Source organism: Thalassophryne amazonica, chromosome 18, assembly GCF_902500255.1.
Source record: "Thalassophryne amazonica chromosome 18, fThaAma1.1, whole genome shotgun sequence".
In the NCBI taxonomy this organism is placed as follows: domain Eukaryota; kingdom Metazoa; phylum Chordata; class Actinopteri; order Batrachoidiformes; family Batrachoididae; genus Thalassophryne; species Thalassophryne amazonica.
The window spans coordinates 35,606,335-35,628,398 of NC_047120.1; the positions used below are offsets into that span (position 1 = coordinate 35,606,335).

At 40.2% G+C, this 22,064-nt stretch overlaps 1 protein-coding gene across 2 annotated transcripts in view; it reads right to left on the reverse strand.

Annotated features, from left to right (window-relative positions):
- Positions 1-7,393: 7,393 nt before the first annotated feature.
- The window catches only part of ttyh2 (tweety family member 2), a 182,892-nt gene continuing 168,221 nt past the window's right edge, over positions 7,394-22,064 (reverse strand). Inside the window, exons 9-15 of one of the 2 annotated variants that reach the window (XM_034193845.1) lie at positions 20,447-20,539; positions 20,225-20,317; positions 15,189-15,331; positions 13,099-13,278; positions 12,927-13,005; positions 8,574-8,600; positions 7,394-8,056 (exon numbers count right to left, since the gene is read on the reverse strand). In XM_034193845.1, coding sequence (XP_034049736.1) covers positions 7,976-8,056; positions 8,574-8,600; positions 12,927-13,005; positions 13,099-13,278; positions 15,189-15,331; positions 20,225-20,317; positions 20,447-20,539 — 696 coding nt within the window. In that variant the 3' untranslated portion in view covers positions 7,394-7,975. The remainder of the gene's footprint in view (positions 8,057-8,573; positions 8,601-12,926; positions 13,006-13,098; positions 13,279-15,188; positions 15,332-20,224; positions 20,318-20,446; positions 20,540-22,064) is intronic. The other variant, XM_034193846.1, reaches the window with a different exon arrangement.

Below are 22,064 nucleotides of genomic sequence, written 5' to 3' on the forward strand. Positions count from 1 at the left end.
GCTATATGATATATTTAACTGAAATTGCTGATCCAAACAACAAATGATTTATAAAAAGAAAATCATGGAAATCATCAGGGGTGCCCAAACTTTTACATACAACTGTATATTGATTTTGTTTTGGGCATATAACCATTTAACCTTGGGTGACCTTTAAATGTCCTAAGTTCTTAAAGAAATGTTTGGTGTCAGTATACGAGTAGATTAAAACACAGCATGATTGATGTGTGTTCATCAAAGTGGCTCAGTTTTGAAATTGATCAGATGTCAAGGTCACACAAAAGCATATATTATGGTATCAGAAAGAAACAATGTGCTTGACTCAGAATCAAACACAAAGACCTGGAGAATTCACACTGTCCCTTATTTCCTGTGGCACTATACTGCCATCTGCTGATAAATTTAAAAAGCACCTTTCAGCATACAATGAGAAAAGTTTGTTCCTCCCTGGTCCTTTGGCCAGTTTCCACCAAGCATGATATATGAATTAAATTACAACTTCACAAGTGCCCTTAAGGGGATTGTTTTGGAAAAGGCCAAGGTCATTGGGGTAAATCATCAAAATCTATGGGCTTCACTTCAATATGCACCAGGATGTAGAGGTGGGTTAATTGCCCAATTAGGGTGAAGATCCTTGGGGGTTACGGGTAAAAATGTAAGTTTTTCACTCCAGTTTTCACCAACTGTGCCACAGATATGGAGGCGGGTTCCAGAATTACCCAGTAAGGTCAGAACTTCCAAAGGTCATTCGTTCATTGGTGTGAAGGTCATGTCTTACTGTGTGTTTGTTTGCCAATTGTTCCAAGGTTTTTTTCAGGATTTTTACCAAACTTGGTGTGCCAGTGAAAGCTGACCCCAAAATTGCCTTTCAAGAATTGGTTTGGGCAAAGTCAAGTTTGGGAGCATGCTTCGCCGCATCCATGACACCACGAAACAGCTTCGGGTCCTGGATGGCAACCATCCACGTGGACAGCTGGTCCATTCCCACATCTCTAAAATAACCATTAATCTGCCACAACCAGGCCAAACATGGGCGTACCCTTGGTCTTCTCCACCTACTGGGGTCCTCAACATGCTGAATAATGAGCTGAGCTCAATTTTGGCAAAGGTCAAGACATTTTAAGCATTGACTGGACAAAATACAGCACACACGTGGGTGGAATCCTGAATTACCCTGGTAAGGTCATCCAGAGAGCAATCATTTGAATAAAGGTCAAGGATATTGGGGCCAAATGTCAGATTTTCATAGTCCTGAGTTCATGGCCACAGTTAGAACTGCCAAGTACCAATTTCAAACTTGTTCCTCCAACAAAAGATTTAAATAACTAAATGAAATTGCTGAATATATATTAGAATTTGAATCAAATAATGATAGTTAAATCAATCGTAGTCATTAAAGAAGAACCTGTTCATCAGAATAGCGTGGAGAGTGTATGGGACAGATTGTCCTCAACAGCTAATTCACGTATGGAAAAAACATTCAAGTTGTTCCTTACATTGCCATACATTATTTTTCTGAAAAATATTCTTTGACGTAAAGTTACTGTAATGACTTACAGGCCCAGATGTACTGAAAATTGGTTTATTCACACACTTAATTAGCTGTACACAGTGACATGCCCAAAGAAACACAAGTTAACTTAAGAAACATTACATCTTTAAAAAATATATCAGTCAGTATAAACATTTCTTGGGAGATGGTTTAACTTGTTGAAGGTGATGAAAATAATTACCTGAATATTTTTCATTATGGTAGAGCAGCACAGCTTCACACTGATGGTACAAATACTGTTAGAATATGTTAGTTAGATTAGAAACGAAAGGTAAGTTTTTTAAATCTCAAAATGTTTCATGGCTCTTAAAACAGAAATTCTATGCAACATGGCCACACAAAAGTAGAAAAGATAGAAAATGGCACATTGTGTCAAACACATTAAATCACCATCGAAATGAGACAAGTCTGTTATTTGTACAAATTATTATGGTGCATGTGCAAAGTATTGGTGTGAATATTTCCTGGAAGCACTGTACATAAACTTATGATCTCAAGGTAGTTTCGATTAACAAATATAAAGCTTCGCTCGACCGCATCATTCCTTCTACTGCCCCAACGCCGGGTTTGTGTTCCACAAATATAACGCGTCAATACAAACACGTTTTACCCTCCGAGGACCTGAAGCAAAGCTTTGAAGGGTTTGTAATAGGAAGTGTTTCTTTGAAAAGGACACGCACTGAAGTGAAAATAGACTTTAAAGGAATTATTTTTTCAGGGAAAAACTGGCTCTGACAACATGAACATGCTGCTGTTTTTACTGGCAGCTTTACCAAGACTGACAAATAAGTCATAAAGGGGTTTCTCCTCTCCCAAATAATTTTTTGTTTCCATCTGCCAATGCTACCTAAATGTCTCAGATGCAGAAAGTCTTTTATTTTCCTTATAGAATTTGACAGAATTACATCTTTTTCCCAACATGAAGCCAAAAAAACATCTATTTAGGGGTTAGTTGCAATTCAAGTCATTAAAGGGAAACAGGAATTTTTCCACCTGGGCTTTATATTTAGATGTTTAAGGTTTATCTTTTGGCACCACAGTGGCTTAGTGGTTAGCACTGTTGCCTCACAGCAAGAAGGTCATGAGCTCAATTCCCACCTGTGGCCTTGCATTTTCTGCCTGTGTTTGCGTGGCTTCCCTCTGGCTTCCTCCTGCATCCAAAGACATGCAGGTTACGTGGATTGGAAACTTTAAATTGTCCATAGGTATCTGTGAATGTGTTTGTTTTTCTATATGTGGCCGTCCAACAGACTGGCGTCCTGTCCAGGGTGTAGCCTGCCTCACACCCTATGACTGCTGGGATAGGCTCCAGCCCCCTGCGACCTTTAATTGGAGTAAGCGATTAAAGGTGAGTGAGGGTCATCTTTTCACTTGTGACAAAGATTGTAATTTGTCCCGTGTTGATTAATGCAAAGGCTATCATGACTCGGCACCTACACAATATGGCACCAGCTAACACTAAGAGGAGGCCATGTGTTATCACTGCTGATCAGGCAAAGATGTCATTAGAGGTGTATGGTGGTATGAAGAGGTTCCCTCCGGAGCTAAACGTGCATATTTACCTCACTCAATGTAAAGAAACTTACTAATGTGACCGGTAATGCCGTTAGCCGTTCCAGTTCGGTGGCACCGCAGCGCTCTCCACTCAGTCATGACAAGTCAAATGTCGATGAGGGGCTCAGTACTGTTCTAAGCTGAACAACTAGCACATCATAGACACTTTAGCACATTATCATTTTTGCCTTAAAGGTGCTATATAATTCAGTTATTCTTATTATTTATTAGTTTGAATAAGATTGCTAGTAGCCTCCCCCCCAACCCCACACCAAAACCCTGCAAGACTCAACAAAATGAAAGCCTTGTTAGCAAAGGTGGCACATTTTCCCCCAAAACGATGTTGTTTTTCATTCACCATAATATTTTAAATGTCATTACCCTGAGTCTATCAAAACAGTTATGTTACTTTGGTTGCTATGGTTAATATTAGATGGGAGAACTAGTCGTAATAGTCAACTACGACTAGCTAACATCTGACTCGTCTACTATATATATATATATATATATATATATATATATATATATATATATATATTTTTTTTTTTTTGTTAGTCGACTAATCAAAAGCCATTTATTAAGTTCATTTAAACCTTAAAAGAACAGACCTGCCTGAGCTGCCACCACTCCCTTCACTCAGTGATGGTGTGTGTGAACCTTAGCCGATGAATTAGTTAGCTCAAACAGATCATCTATGACAAGTACAACCCCTGGCAAAAATTATGGAATCACCGGCCTTGGAGGATGTTCATTCAGTTGTTTAATTTTGTAGAAAAAAAGCAGATCACAGACATGACACAAAACTAAAGTAATTTCAAATGGCAACTTTCTGGCTTTAAGAAACACTATAAGAAATCAAGAAAAAAAATTGTGGCAGTCAGTAACGGTTACTTTTTTAGACCAAGCAGAGGAAAAAAATATGGAATCACTCAATTCTGAGGAAAAAATTATGGAATCACCCTGTAAATTTTCATCCCCAAAACTAACACCTGCATCATATCAGATCTGCTCGTTAGTCTGCATCTAAAAAGGAGTGAACACACCTTGGAGAGCTGTTGCACCAAGTGGACTGACATGAATCATGGCTCCAACACGAGAGATGTCAATTGAAACAAAGGAGAGGATTATCAAACTCTTAAAAGAGAGTAAATCATCACGCAATGTTGCAAAAGATGTTGGTTGTTCACAGTCAGCTGTGTCTAAACTCTGGACCAAATACAAACAACATGGGAAGGTTGTTAAAGGCAAACATACTGGTAGACCAAGGAAGACAAAGCGTCAAGACAGAAAACCTAAAGCAATATGTCTCAAAAATCGAAAAATGTACAACAAAACAAATGAGGAACGAATGGGAGGAAACTGGAGTCAACGTCTGTGACCGAACTGTAAGAAACCGCCTAAAGGAAATGGGATTTACATACAGAAAAGCTAAACGAAAGGCATCATTAACACCTAAACAGAAAAAAACAAGGTTACAATGGGCTAAGGAAAAGCAATCGTGGACTGTGGATGACTGGATGAAAGTCATATTCAGTGATGAATCTCGAATCTGCATTGGGCAAGGTGATGATGCTGGAACTTTTGTTTGGTGCCTTTCCAATGAGATTTATAAAGATGACTGTCTGAAGAGAACATGTAAATTTCCACAGTCATTGATGATATGGGGCTGCATGTCAGGTAAAGGCACTGGGGAGATGGCTGTCATTACATCATCAATAAATGCACAAGTTTATGTTGATATTTTGGACAATTGAAAGGATGTTTGGGGATGATGAAATCTTTTTTCAAGATGATAATGCATCTTGCCATAGAGCAAAAACTGCAAAAACATTCCTTGCAAAAAGACACATAGGGTCAATGTCAATGAGCAGATCTGATTTGATACAGGTGTTAAAAATTTACAGGGTGATTCCATATTTTTTTCCTCTGCTTGGTCTAAAAAAGTAACCATTACTGACTGCCACAATCTTTTTTTCTTGATTTCTTATAGTGTTTCTTAAAGCCAGAAAGTTGCCATTTGAAATGACTTTAGTTTTGTGTCATGTCTGTGATCTGCTTTTTTTCTACAAAATTAAACAACTGAATGAACATCCTCTGAGGCCGGTGATTCCATACTTTTTGCCAGGGGTTGTAAATTAATGCAGGTATTGTCTTCATGCTAATGCTGTTATTTTGTATTTGTGATCTTGTGCATATGTTTGTTAAAATAAATGTCACATTTGAGTTTCCCCATGAAGATTTGAAATTGGCTTAATTCATTCAATGCTAAATTTAGTCGACAAGTCGATGACTAACCCAACTAGCCAACAAATGATTTTCATTAGTTGTTCTGACCCTCGTTAATATGCAGGCAAAAATGGTAAATAACTGATTAGCTATATTACATTAGCCTTTTATATACATGATGAACTGAGCTGCGGTTAGCTATAACCGACACACAGCGGGATGTCCTTTGTATCTAGCTAATATGTTTAATGTTCAGTTAGCATAGATAACTGTAAAATTTGTTGCTTAAAATCTTATTGAAACACTGTCATTTTTCATCACGTTTCAGAGTTTTGTACCAGGTAACAAAAGTTAAAAGCAGGTTACGTCCACCGGACGTTTTGATGTTTTAGACTATTTAATAAGCATACACATTGTTAGCATACATGGCAACCATTTTGTAGAGAATACAACTGGAATAGTGAAACTGGAAAACGTGTTTTTGTTTGTAGCATGCCTTTTAAAATCGACTTGCTTGTATTTCAGGCCTCAAAATTGTGAATGTTACAATGAACATTTTTAAAAAGGAACTCATCCATTTTAGTGTTGTATGTGAAAAACAGCCAGCGGGCTGGGAGGAAAACACATCGACGTTTTCAAAATGAAATAGACTAACACCTTAATTCCAAGCAATAGGCACGAGAAGGAAGGAATAATCATCTGTTTTACTTGCATTCACACAATCCTTTGCTTTGGGTTGTATGAGCATGCCGAGTTTTAGAACATAATCACAGTTAAACAATCAGAAACTCGATTTATCCCTGATTTAGTAGGTCTCTGAACCAGTCTGGGTCTCACTGAAAAATACTCTTGCTCCTAATTTCCATCATACATCCAGCATCCACCAAATATCCAGCAGGTGGCAGGCAAACTTTATGTAATTTCAATTACACTCTTTTCTAGTTTTTTAGCAGATAGGTCAGTGAGATGGGAGTTTGGCTACCAATATTTAGATGTTGGTTTAATTCCCGGTCATACAAAGTGTTGGTCCTTGGATGAGATACTTCATTGTGCCAGCCTACCCAAGTGTAAATGGGTACCAGCCTGGGCTGGGGAAGTAGCCTGTGATGGACTGGTGTTCGATTCAGGAGTTGTAAACTCTCATTCAGTTCACGCTATAGTATTCAGGGAAAAGTATCAGGTCCTATGTAGTCAGGTCTATAATAAATATTTGGACATTGACAATTTATTATTTTCATTGTATAGAGGGACAATGTAGTTGACAACATGATTAAGAGACTGTAAAATTTAAGTGTATTGGTACAAATTCAGAGTTTCTGCCCCAAGTGGAGGAGTCTAAGTATCATGGGGTCTTGTTCATGAATGGGGATAAGCTGGAGTGTGAGATCGATAGATGGATTGGGGCGGCCTCTGAGGTTTTACGGAGGCTGTCCCAGACTGCCGTGGTGAAGAAGGAACTGAGCTGGACGGGAGAATCTTAATTTACCAGTTGATTTATGCTCCTAAACTCACCTATGGCCATGAATTTGGGGTAATGACTGAAATATAAGATCACAGATACAAGTGGCAGAAATGAGACAACTCCAACCAGTGCTGGGCTTACATTCCTGGACAGGGTGAGAGGCTCGACTATCCCGGAGGGACTCTGAGTAGAACCGCTGCTTCTTCGCATCGAAAGAAGCCAGTTGAGGCGGTTCAGTCACCTGCTGAAGATGCCCCCTTGTTGTCTGCGTAGGAAGGTCTTCCAAGCACATCCAACTGGGAGGAGGAAGACCCAAGACATGCTGGAGGGATTATACTGTATTTCCCAGTTGGCTTGGGAATGCGTTGGGATGCTCCGGGAAGAATTAGAAGGACTTGTCCGAGGAAAGGGAAGCATGGCTGAGCTCCTTGGTCTGCTGCCACTGCGACCCACACCCAGATAAGTGGTAGAAAATGAATGAATAAATGAATGAACGAACGGAAAAAAGTGCTGAGCGAATTGTGAGGACCTACATATTTTCAGATTTAGCTGTACTGTAGTTCCTCAGACAAGAATAAAAAAAAAAATACATTTTTTTGTCTGCACCTTTCAAGCATTGTAGCAAGTAGACAGTATAAGATATACAGTAAATGAAAAAGGGCAAATAAAAACATTCTTTAAAAGACCAGAAGTAAAAGAACGAAGATTTTTGTTTTTCCTCATGCACAATCACATTTTCGTGATTTACCATTTTTAAATTGCTCACACTGAAAACACGACATAACAAAATAAAACCTCAATGTCAAATAGTGCATCCTAATGGATTACCTCTCCCATGAAGGCTTCAAGCATTAGCAAGTTGATTTTAAAAGCATCACACACACAAAAAAAACAAACAAACAAAAAAAACAATGAGACACGGGAAAGGTACAGAAAATGTCATTATTCCAGTTATATTGCATGTGTTTGTTGTGCATATTTTTTAACTCTATATTGGATTCAAACTTAGTGGTACACTCCTTTGTCAAGTTCCTTTACATATGAAACATCAAACAGGACAGATCAGGTTTCCTCATCCTGACAAGCATGAGATGTTACACGTTGTTCTCTGCGAAGCTTTGAAGAGCCGAACTGTCTTTCCTGTTGAGATTGGCCACGTGATGCCGAGTCAGACCCAGAGTTTATGCTTGGAAATCATTCCCAAAGTGTCTGCCCTGTTCCTCAGTCATGGACAGATAGGTGGCTCTCATAGTGGGTGAGTACTGTGAATGATAAAACAGATAAAAAGCGCATGATAAGATGATTCTGTCAAAAAAATTAGTGAGGATTTACAAAAAAAAAAAGTGAGCCTCATCTTTAGCCCAAATTTAGCCATGTGATTTATCCACAGGGGTGTCCAATTTGACAAATCAGTTATTTAATAAATATACAATTGGTTTCTGTCAGCAACAATGTAGCTAAATTCTATAGCGCTGCAGTGCATGTGGCTGCAGTACGCGCTATAGAATTGGATGTGAGAACTTGGACTGCATGCACGGGAGAACTGGGGGAGTGGGGGTGCCAACAGTGAGGAAACCAGGACGCAATTCTAACCTGAATACCAGGGTGGGGCAGACAATGTTTCACTAAAGGAAGGATACTTTTTGGAATGAGGACAGCAAGTCAGCAGGTTGTGAGTTTAAATCCATGCCAAAGAGGAAGATGACAGAGGAACTAAAGTGGAGAAATGTGAAGGAGAGACGTGAGGTTAGTGTGGGGGAAAAAAACAACCGGACTTACTCTGTTTCTACACGGCTGAGAGTACACCTCCAAAAGTTGATTTATTTTTTTAAAGAGGGGGAAAAATAAAAATGAAAGATACAAAAACACATGACAAACAAACAAAAATATATAAAAGAAGCTGTTAGCTGAAAACTAACGTGGTGCACTACAGTTAGTCATGACAGAGAATTTCTTCATATATCACGCTGGAAATTGAAAAACGTTTGTTCTGCTATTCCTCCAAGGTGATTGGACCAATTACCATCAAATTTGCTGTGTGCGTGTAATTTGACCCCAGAATTGCCCTTAAGAGTTTTGTTTTGGTAAAGGTCAAGGTCATTGGGCCAAAATTTTGGTTTACCTGCCAGTTTGTTCCCCTACACCTCCCAGGTCCTTTGGCTGAGTTCCAAAAAACTTTTTATGTGGATGAAAATCAATGCCAGAGTTGCCCTTAATGGGGTTCTTTTGGCAAAGGTCAAAATTATTGTGGTCAAGGGTCAAAATGATGACTTTTACTCAGATTTTTGGCAAATTTCACACACACATACGGAGGTGGGTTCTAGAATTACCAACATTGGCAAAGGTCAAAACGACAATACAGTATACAATTTCTTTTTACGCCGATGTCCATCAATCTGGATACAGGGTTCTGGAGTTGTCCAAGGTCATGTCTGGCTGTCTGTTGGTCTATTCCTCCCGGGTACATTTGGTGATTTCTACCAAATTTACTATGTCAGTGAAGGCTATTAATGAAACTGTCCTGAAAGAATTAATTTAGGCAAAGATCAAGTTCAAGGAATTTGATTTTCAACCCAATTTGGACCAAATGTTACGCATGCTTCAGTGGATTCCGGAATTGCCCAGGCAAAGTCAGCCAGAGGTCAGTCACTTGGGTATAGGTCAAAGTCACTGGGGTGAAATGCCAGATTATTTTAGCCCTTACAATCTTCTTGCCCATAGGTCGTATTGCCTAGTTAACATTAGTTGCTGGTGTTAAGGTCCTGAGGTTATGTACAGCACACTTGTCAGTTGAAACTGTGTTGGCACTATAGTGATGCAAACATGAAAAAGAAAAAAAATACATAAAATAACTTTACTGGAGTTGATAAATTAACTTGAGCAAAACAGATTTTTTTTTTAGAAATAAAATAAATGCATAATTTCAACAAGGATCTGATGAACACTGTGCCACGAAATAAAGGATAATCAGAAAACAGTTCCAAAACAAACACCGATAGGCATGTGGAAGGTTTCTCATGCCTAATTAAATGAAAGCTACAGAACCCGCTGAGTGGCGACATATGGTGTTAAATTATCTCATAAGCACACACCAATATGAACACATAATGAATGGGTTACGCTTTCTTTTTTTGCAAAATTCCTGCATGCTACAAAAGGACAAAAGCCTCGGTGACCAACCTACTGTAGGCTTTGGAAATGAAAACTGAAAACCTCATTTCAAGTTACATTCAAGTTCAACTACACCTGCTCTCCTACTTTCCTACGTGCAAGTTCCTACTACAAAAACACACATATTCACGCTGCAGACAAGTACAGTTGTGCTCAAAACTTAACAGTTTTTTTTCTGCAATTTTTCACAGAATATGAACGACAACATAAAAACCTTTTTTCATGCACTTTTGGCCCCACTTATTGTCCCAATTTCAATATTGACGAAATCAGGCGTAGCTTTTTTTTAAACAGTAGGTAAATGTTACCTACAATTTTATATCCTCTTAAATACCAGCGTCACTGATTCTTGCTAAATACAGTTGAGTATGTGCAATTCCCATCACAATCACTTTTATGCATCCACAAAATCCTAAAAAAATTGTTAAAATCTCAAAAGTTTCTCCTATCCTTTTTCAAAACAGTCTCATGCCAGTTCGTAATGGCATCACGAAAAATGATTTAATCTATTAATTTGTGATACTGTCATAAAATGTAGGAGATTTTCATGATGGTATCACAAAAACTGGAGTGAGACAGGGCAGGGAAGGAGGGTTAGGGTTAGACTGCCAAGTTAGTCAGCTGGTGGCCGTGTCACAAAAACGTACTACATTTCGTGACGGTATCGTGAAAAAATTATGTGAGACTCTGCTGTGCTTTTCATGCGTTTCATCTTGCAGAGGAGAATCAGACAATGATTTCTCCTCAGAGAACAGTAGGTCCAGATTACTGCATTATACAGTGCATCCGGAAAGTATTCACAGCGCTTCACTTTTTTCACATTTTGTTATGTTACAGCCTTATTCCAAAACAAAGTAAATTCTTTTTCCCCCCCACAACACCCCATAATGACAATATGAAATGTTTTTGTTTTCATTTTTGCAAATATATTAAAATAAAAACTAAGAAAATATTCACACCGGTTGCTCAATACTTTGTCGATGCACCTTTGGCAGCAATTACAGCCTCAAGTTTTTTTGAATATGATGCCACAAGCTTGGTGCATCTATCTTTGGGCAGTTTTGCCCATTCCTCTTTCTAGCACCTCTCAAGCTCCATCAGGTTGGATGGGGAGCGTCGGTGCACAGCCATTTTCAGATCTCTCCAGAGATGTTCAATCAGATACAGGTCTGGGGTCTGGCCAGGCCACTCAAGGACATTCACAAAGTTGTCCTGAAGCCACTCCTTTGATATCTTGGCTGTGTGCTTAGAGTCATTGTCCTGCTGAAAGATGAACCGTCGCCCCAGTCTGAGGTCAAGAGAGCTCTGGAGCAGGTTTTCATCCAGGATGTCTCTGTACATTGTTGCATTCATCTTTCCCTCACTGTAGGGATGGTGCCTGGTTTCCTCCAAACATGACACCTGGCATTCACACCAAGAGTTCAATCTTTGTCTCATCAGACCAGAGAATTTTGTTTCTAATGGTCTGAGAATCCTTCAGGTGCCTTTTGGTAAACTCCAGGGGGGCTGCCATGTGCCTTTTACCAAGAAGTGGTATGTCTGGCCACTCTACCGTACAGACCTGATTGGTGGATTGCTGCAGAGATGTTTGTCCTACTGAAAGGTTCTCCTCTCGTCACAGAGAATGCTGAAGCTTTGACAGAGTGACCATCGGGTTCTTGGTCACCTCCCTGACTAAGGACCCTTCTCCCCTAATCACACTCAGTTTAGACGGGCACCCAGCTCTAGAAAGAGTTCGGGTAGATCCGAACATGTTCCATTTACGGATGATGGAGGCAACTGTACTCATTGGGACCTTCAAAGCAGTAGAAATTTTGTATACCTTTAACCAGATTCGAGACGATCCTGTCTCTGAGGTCTACAGACAATTCCTTTGACTTCATGCTTGGTTTGTGCTCTGACATGCACTGTCACCTGTGGGACCTTATATGTAGACAGGTGTGTGTCTTTCCAAATCATGTCCAAGCAACTTAATTTACCTCAGGTGGACTCCAATGAAGCTGTAGGAGCATCTCAAAGATAATCAGTGAAAACAGGACGAATCTGAGCTCAATTTTGCATGTCATGGCAAAGCCTGTGAATACTTATTTACATGTGATTTCATAAGTTTTTTTATTTTTAACAAATTTGAAAAAAATCTCAAAATGGATGAAATTCATTTTTCCCTCAAAATTCTCCCCACAATACCCCATAATGACAATGTGATAAAGTTTTTTTTTTTTTAGATTTTCACAATTTATTTAAAATATGTTCAAAATAAAATATGTTGATTTTGCTGTGAAAAGCTTAATTTAATGGTGATTAATTAATTAAATTACAAAATGACAAAAAATAAATAAATACTACTTTCATTTGGTCGCTGCACTGTAAAAGGATGCATTTAATGACATGGACTGGAAAACTTGCCATTTATGGCCATTTAGTTAGACATGAGAACATTTCCATACTTGAAAGACATTAGATACATGTACCAGCAGGTTATTCAGAAATTGATTCATTAAAAACCTGATTCAAACAATCCTATAAGTGTTATTATTGTAGGAGAAATGCCGATTGGACTGAGAAAGAAAAGCTTCAGTGTCACACTGTGACTGAGCTCATGGGCTCTGACTGTGGTGTTCTTCTGGGAATTTATTCAGCCTAAATGATGTTCCCTTCATGATTAAATATTAATGATATTACTTCTCCTCTCCTTGCTTTGGTAAGCCAACACTTTTTAAGTAATGGGTGGCAGAAAAAGGCAAAGTGCAGAACCACAGAGGAGCTTAAACAAATAGATTGTGTCAAAGGCCAGTGAATAATAACAGTGAAGTTGTGTGTGTTAGATGCTCTTCAGAATGATGTGACGCAATGAATCAGCGGTTAATCTGACAGAAAAATTCTGTGTTTAAAGTTCGCCAGTTTGCACAGCAGAAAGTAGTGACATCATAGGAAGGACTTTGCCTCTGAGACCCAACGCACTGAGGGTGGCGGGGAGCCTCGTCCTATCAGAGGTACATTCTCGTACCGCGGCGTTCCTCCGAACAGAGCCGTCTGGTTCCTGAGACAAAGAGAGAAGCGCAACAAAAACTACATCTGAGTAAAACAGATTCAAAAATCCCTTGATATAGTTTGTGGCCAAACATCCACTCACATGTACTCAGACATGGCGGTGTTAGTGGCGGCCTGGGGGGGCGGGTGCAGGCTGGTCTGACTGCCCATGCTGCTGCTGTAGCTGCAAAAACTGTGCATGTTGGGCCGGCTGGGGTTGTGGGAACTGATCCTCCTGGCCCGTGGGTTGAATGGATCCTCCTCGTCGATATCATCGTAGTCTCTAGACGGGGAGCACAATGTTAATATCTATGATCTATGTACAGATATATCTAGCTAGATGGGAGGCATGTGCATCTCACATGTAAACAATATGATACAGATCTAGATACATGGGCTATGATACGAGCAATACAATGTAATGCACCACAAATTAGAAGCTGCATTACTTATGTTCAAATACATAAGTACTGTGTGAAAAACCAGGTACATTCTTCAGGTTTTTGCTACTGTGCAGCAGCCATTGTTCACCACAGGGGGGCAGCACCACATACAGTAGCAGAAAGCTCAGCACAGAAGAAGCAGCCAGCTGTTGTTAGCATAGCACAGCACATGACACTATTTAGCCAGACAACCGGCCCTGAACTGGGCCAGATACTGGCCTCTCTCTCCTAGCCTGTGATTGGTTGGCGGTCGAGACGCTGACGTCAGCCCATGCGTCAGCCTCACGTTGATGTGGCGCGAGCGCCGCTCTCATATTGGTTGTTTAGGAGTGGGAAATCTCACTCCAAGATGAAGGCCAGTACACGGCCCAATTCATAGCCGGGCCGGTTGTTGGGCTCGACAGTATTAAGATATTGTGAACAAAACATAAAGTTGAAACGGGTACATTTATCTGTGATCCCACCTACCACTATCGGAAATGGTGATTTTGTTTTAATCTTGGAAAATCAAACATTCCTGTGTGACCAGTCATGCGAAAACTTCACACCAACCTTTGACATATTAAAAGAGTGGGAGTGACCATAGGTTCATAGTACATTTAGATCAACTGGGCCAACTGCATGTAGGCAGCAGTGGACCACCGCAGGGAGTGAAATACTTGTTTTTGTCTGAATTATAAAAGGGTTGGGGGCAAATGCATTTCTGGCTCCACCTCCTTTGTAACCCGTGGTGTGAAAAAGAAAAGCTAGTGCTAAAGTATCAGAACAGTTTAGTTTGTTGTTGTTTGTTGTTTGTTAGTGTTTAAGATGACAGATTAATGTTGTTTTTTCCATGAGCTGGCATCATGGTTTACTTCTGTCAGGCTTTGGAAAATCATTGCTGTTCTAATGCAACAGAAAGTGTTTTTATCAGCAAAAAAAAAAAAAAAAAAAAGCTGGCTGTTGCCGACACAATGCATTCTGGGTTTTTTCTAATATGCAGTAGGGTGAGTTTATAGGTCTGTGTATCAATGTAGTCATATTAATTAAAATGGTAAATGGACTGTGTTTACATATATACCGTTTGTCCATCTGAATCAGAAGCGCAACACGCTTTACAACGATGCCTCACATTCACCCATTCACACAGACACACACACACACACACACCGATGTCAGGGTGCTGCCATGCAAGGTGCTCACTACACACCAGGAGCAGCTGGGGGATTAAGGACCTTACCCAAGGGCCCTTAGTGATTTTCTGGTCAGGCTGGGATTTGAACCGAGGATCCTTAGGTCTCAAGCCCCAATGCTTAACCACTACACCATCACCTCCCACTTATTTTAAATTGATTTTGTATCTGTTTATTGTTACACCTTTAATAGATACAACAGATCTCCAAGACATACAGTATGTCACTGAAATAATGATAGAACAGCACAACTGTTCAATTACTTCTTGTTGCTAATTAGGAATGTGAATGAAAGCTGCGCCCCCTAGTGCTCTGCCTGAACAGACGACGTAGCTCTGTAAAAGTAAAACCCGTCGGTTTCACGGAACACTCAAATCTGATGCTTTGAGAGGAAGAACAGGCTCTAATATGTTGTGCGCAGATCAACCTCTAACATTGAAACACCTTTATAAATCACGCTGAAATGAAAACACTATGGTTGTTCTGAAGCAGTCCCACCGGTTGAGTGATGTGATAATGGATGGAGGACAAGGAAATGAGAATGCTCAGGCAGGCAGAAACACAAAGAACAAACTGACCTGCAGGCGATTTGTCTCCATGCTCTGGGAATGGCACACAGCATGACAGTGAATGCGCAGGCTGCAAGGACGGAGAAGAGGCAGAGGTAGAGCACGCCCTGCACGCCATCATAGCACACCCCCGCCATCGCATCCACGTAGTCCTAAGGAGGTCAAACACAAATATAACAACAAGCAGTGAACCGCAAAATCCCAGCGGTGGATGGAATTCTGCACAGAATGACATCAGTCGAAAGGTTATCTTGTACATAGTGGGTACCTCAGAGTCCGGTGTTGGATTTGTTAAAATTTTGTGTGCCTACTTCAAGCAATGTAGTCTATGAGCCAAAATAGTAAAAATATTACTAATAAAAAAAATAATAACAGCCACACATTTTCTATACCTGCTTACTCCAATTAAGGTTCACAGGGGGCTGGAGCCTATCCCAGCAGTCACAGGGCGTGAGGCGGGGTTTTTAATATAAAACAGTAATAACACAAAATAGTAGTAGTTTTGTTTTTTTTATCATAAAAACAATGGATTAAATACTGATATTTCATGTGTTATCCTAATATACACTCACCAGCCACTTTATTAGGCACACCTGTTCAATAGAGGGATTGCATGTGTCAGTGCGCCTGCCCGGAAGTAGCCCTCGTGGAATGCATCATGGGATCATCTGTATGCCTACAGCCGGCATTTATGGATGTAAACAAAGAGGCACGAGGTAGTTTTAAGCCAATTTTGGACCTAGAAAATGTACCCAGAGCTGTTATTAAGTCACCATTTGAGGCAGCAACAGTAGCGGAACTAATGGCCCAGTCACACGGCACTTAACGAAGGGTGACGAAGACCTGACGAAACAAGAAATCTGGACCTTTGTTGACTGTCGTTGGCATCGTTTAACCTTCGCACAGCCTCGTTCCTGCAGCGGGCGCTTCGTCAGGATTTTCAAACTTGAAAATTTTAAATGAAAGATGATTAAAGTGCAGGATTGCAAGTTTAAAAGGCAAGAAAAAAGGATTTGATAGAGAGGTAAGTTCAGGCTAAGGAGGTCAGAAAGTTACATTAAGTTCCGACTAACTTGTTTCTAGGAGTTATTACCTTGTGAGTGACGGGGTAAATTGCACATATTTAGAGGTTTGGTATCAAATGTTCATAAAATGATGAATATTTGGCTTGTTTCCATGGGAATAAATCTTGTAATGGAGATATTCTTGGCTACGCATCTTTGAGTTTATTCCGATCAGTAAGTGTACGCTGCATCATCTCTGTGCTGAGCCAAGCACATGCATTTCTTGGTGGATGGGACACCGAACCTCCGCAGAAAGATAGAAGGAGAGAGAGTTGTTTCTGCACTAAAATGCGGCACGAGAAAGCTGCTCTGGGGGAGAAGTGGGGGGGTGTGGGTTCGGGAGGGATTTACTAAGTTACACGTCAAATGGCGGCTGCGATTTTGCCACAAGTTGTGGACAAAACTACTATATTGGTGCTTTTGATGGAAGTTGTTTGAGTGGAAAAGCTGTTGGTGTGTCCACTATGTACAGTAGTGTTCAGAATAATAGTAGTGCTATGTGACTAAAAAGATTAATCCAGGTTTTGAGTATATTTCTTATTGTTACATGGGAAACAAGGTACCAGTAGATTCAGTAGATTTCACAAATCCAACAAGACCAAGCATTCATGATATGCACACTCTTAAGGCTATGAAATTGGGCTATTAGTAAAAAAAGTAGAAAAGGGGGTGTTCACAATAATAGTAGTGTGGCATTCAGTCAGTGAGTTTGTCAATTTTGTGGAACAAACAGGTGTGAATCAGGTGTCCCCTATTTAAGGATGAAGCCAGCACCTGTTGAACATGCTTTTCTCTTTGAAAGCCTGAGGAAAATGGGACGTTCAAGACATTGTTCAGAAGAACAGCGTAGTGTGATAAAAAAGTTGTTTGGAGAGGGGTAAACTTATACGCAGGTGCAAAAAGATGCGTGGAAGAAAATGGAAAACAACCATCAAAATGGATAGAAGAATAACCAGAATGGCAAAGGCTCACCCATTGATCAGCTCCAGGATGATCAAAGACAGTCTGGAGTTACCTGTAAGTGCTGTGACAGTTAGAAGACGCCTGTGTGAAGTTAATTTATTTGCAAGAATCCCCCGCAAAGTCCCTCTGTTAAATAAAAGACGTGCAGAAGAGGTTACAATTTGCCAAAGAACACATCAACTGGCCTAAAGAGAAATGGAGGAATATTTTGTGGACTGATGAGAGTAAAATTGTTCTTTTTGAGTGATTCCATATTTTATTCCCTCTGCTTGGTCTAAAAAAGTAACCGTTACTGACTGCCACAATTTTTTTTTCCTGATTTCTTATAGTGTTTCTTAAAGCCAGAAAGTTGCCATTTGAAATGACTTTAGTTTTGTGTCATGTCTGTGATCTGCTTTTTTTCTACGAAATTACACAACTGAATGAACATCCTCCGAGGCTGGTGATTCCATAATTTTTGCCAGGGGTTGTATTATTGTGAACACCCCCTTTTGTACTTTTTTTTTTTACTAATAGCCCAATTTCATAGCCTTAAGAGTGTGCATATCATGACTGCTTGGTCTTGTTGGATTTGTGAGAATCTACTGAATCTACTGGTACCTTGTTTCCCATGTAACAATAAGAAATATACTCAAAACCTGGATTAATCTTTTTAGTCACATAGCACTACTATTATTCTGAACACTACTGTAAGTTCTCTGGTTACTGCAGACTCAGGGGGTTGATGTCGGCTTGAATTGACTAAACTTTCTCTTATTTCCAGTCCTTCCAATATTGTGAATCCGCTTGTTTGTAAGCGTTGCATTCTGTTGTGTGTTGGGGGGTTTGGCTGGATGTTTTTGTGTTGTTTTCTTTTCTTTTCTCTCCAGGTGGTATGCAAACTGGTTTTTGTCTGTGGAGAAGGTGCTGGCAGAAGAATCCTTCACCCTCATCAACATTATTGGCTGCACTTGTGGAGGATGTCCACGTGCAGGCCTAATGACTCGCAGCACCTGTGGATGATGCTCACGTGCAGACTTAACGACTTTCAGCTGAAGCAGATAATTAGATGGCGTTCTGCATTTAAGCCATGAGTGGTTCAAGCAGAATTGCCGGGAACTCGACCTTGTGACGTTCGTTTGTGAGACGCTGAGGACCGCGCCTGGGTTTGACACATCGTGCCTGTGAAGGAGGACGGGTGAGGGACACATGCTGTCAGCACACATCAGAGGTGATTGATTGTCTGAATAAGTGTTAATAGTAATTTGGTATTTTGTTACGCAGTATATTTGAACATTGATGAGAATTGTGCAGCTCGCTTCTCACGGCCGTGGCATGCGGACTGATGATCCTCCACCTGTTGTGAGAAGCTGCTCATTTACATAAAGCTTAAATTCAGACCTGAATGTGTTGCTGATAGCGTGTGCCTTTGAAGGATATTAGTTGTAGCTGTTGACTTACCTCACCTCTTCTATCCTTCACAGAGTCAGTTTGTCGTGTCCACCTGGGGGGTGTTTGGCGGTGAATTTGAGTCCAGAAGCGCCGGACTTCGATCCCTTTGGGCGCTGGAGAGCGCGCCCTCCTTCACTCCGCCAGACAAGCTATATATTATGTTGTACACAATTATTGCACAGAAAGGGAAATAAATGTTTTGTTTTTGGAACCACTTTCTGGTTATTTAGCGCTGGGTTCAGTCAGACGCAGGTCCGCTCCTCAACCCGCGTCGGCACATAACAGCATTCATTGGAAAAACACAGAAGTTCATATGTTTATCCCTGACACGGTTATTGAAGCATCCAGGGACAGAACAAGTAATCCCAGCATTCGGAGTGTTTTGTTTACTTTCTGATCATATTTGTGTGTCTGCAGCAGGCACACATTTCCCACAATCCCCTGCATGACCAAAATCCAATATGGCTGGTATGCAATCCCCCTATTGCTTGTTAACACAAATAGCTAATCAGCCAATCACATGGCAGCAACTCAATGTATTTAGGCATCTGGACGTGGCGAAGACGACTTACTGAAGTTCAAACCGAGGATCAGAATTGGGAACAAAGGGGATTTAAGTGACTTTGAACATGACACGGTTGTTGGTGCCAGACGGGTTGGTCTAATTATCTCAGAAACTGCTGATCTACTGGGATTTTCACACACAACCATCGCTAGGGTTTACAGAGAATGGTACAAAAAAGAAGATATTGTTGTATGGACAAAAATGCCTGGTTGATGTCAGAGGTCAGAGGAGAATGGGTAGACTGGTTGAATGGGCGACTGCGTGATGTCAATATGGACTAACATCTCTTGAGGACTGTTTCCAACACCTTGCTGAATCTATGCCACAAAGAATTAAGGCAATTCCAACCCCGAGCAAGGTGTACCTAATAAAATGGCCAATGAGTGTATATAAGAATAAGAATATTTAATAGAGATGAATCACATGATTGTCCAAGGCTAACTCATGAGTTTACTTTATTATTAACCCTAAATTCCCTCCAGCTCAACTTTTTTGGAATGTATAGCATCCATTTCCACCTTAAATTTAGGAATGGATGTATATTAACAAATTAAATGAAGCTGACCATACAAAATATGAAATATCTTGGGTTCACACTGTCTGTAATGAAATATAAATCAAAAGTAAATGTAAGGATGATGTTTTTTTCTGATTTGGGGTTATAAAAATGTTTCCTAAAAATGATTAAAATATACCACACGTTTCTAGGATTGTTTGCAACATTAATTTTTGCATCATGTCTTAAATACTGTACAATTAGCAGCAATTTTAAAGCGCAAGACGATTTTAATGTGTTCCACATCTGATCAACATTAAGAGGCTCCAACAATTTCCTTTCGGAAACGTGGGGAGAAATCATACATTTGTAGGAATGTTATGTCTTGGGATTGATCTTCATGAGGATTCTCGGCCTGGTTCACTGTCAAATTAATTCTTCTGTGTTCCAGTTCTGTCCTTTGTGAAATCCTGCGTCATCACTTCCTGTTTTGCTGACCTTGTTCTACTACTGTGGTGCCACAAACCTTGTTGAGCCCTCTGCAGTCCAGCAGGGCTGTCAGCTGGTGCAGACTGGCCTCAGAAGAGTTGAGCAAATGCTGGATGCCCACCAGATCCCTCTGTGGAGGTGTTATCATCTTAGTGAAAAATATTGAAGCACTTCTTCATACACAGCACATATATCACAGTGGTGGAAGTCTTGTAGCTCCTTTACTGGACTCATAATTTTGTGTCTGTGTGTTTGATACCTCAGATGAAGGGAACAAAGGAACAGCGAAGTGCAGCAAGCCCTGGATCTGGATTTGCATGGTGGTCAAGGACCTCTGGAAGATGGTCAGAGGCTGAAAACATGAAAGAGGAAAAAGAAAAACTTTAGGAAACATGTAAGTTTGAAATAAAAAGAAATGTCAACTAAAGTTCTGTAAACACGGCACTCTTTCAACAAATATCTGCCTCCAGGTGGATAAAGTGAAACCACTTGAAAACCTGTAGTACATATGCCAGGCCTGTAGGTGGCACTGCAATGCTTCCACAAAAAACAGAAAAGAAGACGTGAAGCGTGTGCATAACCGGTGCAAGGAGCTAATCAATGTAGTTAATCAGTTAGTTAATTAATCAGTTAATTAGTTAGTTAGCTAATCAATGTAGAAGTTAAACTTTAGAAAACGGCACACTGAGTAAATATAAAGTCTTTTAATCTGACCTGTTGTGTGGATTCATCATCACAGTCAAAAAACTGTTAGCCACATGATGCCCTTGTTTTAGAAGATGATGTCTGGGAATACTTTAATTCCTTATTGTGGAAATTACTTGTGCATAAACGCAATGTTTTTAAAGATGTCCCTTGGTGTTTGTCTGCTTTGGATGCAATTCTCAGCCTGAACAGGAGGATGCCGGCACTTTGTTCGGTCACCAACAAGAAGATAAAATAACTTATTTTAAAAACTGAAAGTCCTTTCTGCAATTATTTTATTAGTGCCACAGCGCTCTATTTATTCACAATCAGAGTTCATCACAGCCGTCCTTCAGCAATCTGCTAGCGATGAAAATAAATCCCATCAATCCAACAAGACAAAAAAAGTATGTTAAATTACACTGTTAACAACAAATGTCATTCATTATGAGTGACTGAGATTATAGAGGTGAAGCTGTGACATCATCGTTTCAGAAAAGTTACATATTGCTTGTCCACAGGAAGATGCAAGTCCGGTGTTTTCAGATTTATTCATTCTGTGACCTGTTTTTGGTGGACAAAAATGTCATTTCTCTGTGGATGAAACGGCAATACGATACAAAACGTTTGTGGATACACCTGAACTATCTCTGTGTGAAAGGAAATAGACCTTGCTGGTGCAATATTTGCACTGAGTGAAATTCTCATCTTATTTAATGTTGTATGCCAACGGTGCTAGTACTTTGAGCAGTTATCATTAGCTTGATCTGTTCGGTCCCTTTAATACACAATTACTGAGAAAATAAGCGGCTGATAACTTTTAATGCCCAGACCAAAGCAAACCATTATGAGAACTACCATGCAGTTCACAAAAATATGATTTAATATACACAACTGTACTGATTTTATCTTGTTAGCTTAGCTAGTTTGGACTCAAAGTTAGGGGTATGTTCAGGCTTCTTTCATCACAGACGGAGCCACCCATGTACCACCTCTTTATCCGTTTACGGGTCATTTAGACTTTGTCCAGTACAGCCAATGGGAAATACCCATTTTTACACATATTGGGCCTCATGTATCAACGTTGCGTACGGCGATATTTGAGCGTATATGGGGTGTACGCCAAAACGGCTGCGCTACATGGCATTTATCAATGTGGTCGTTGGCGTACGCTGCGCTGAAAATATACACCA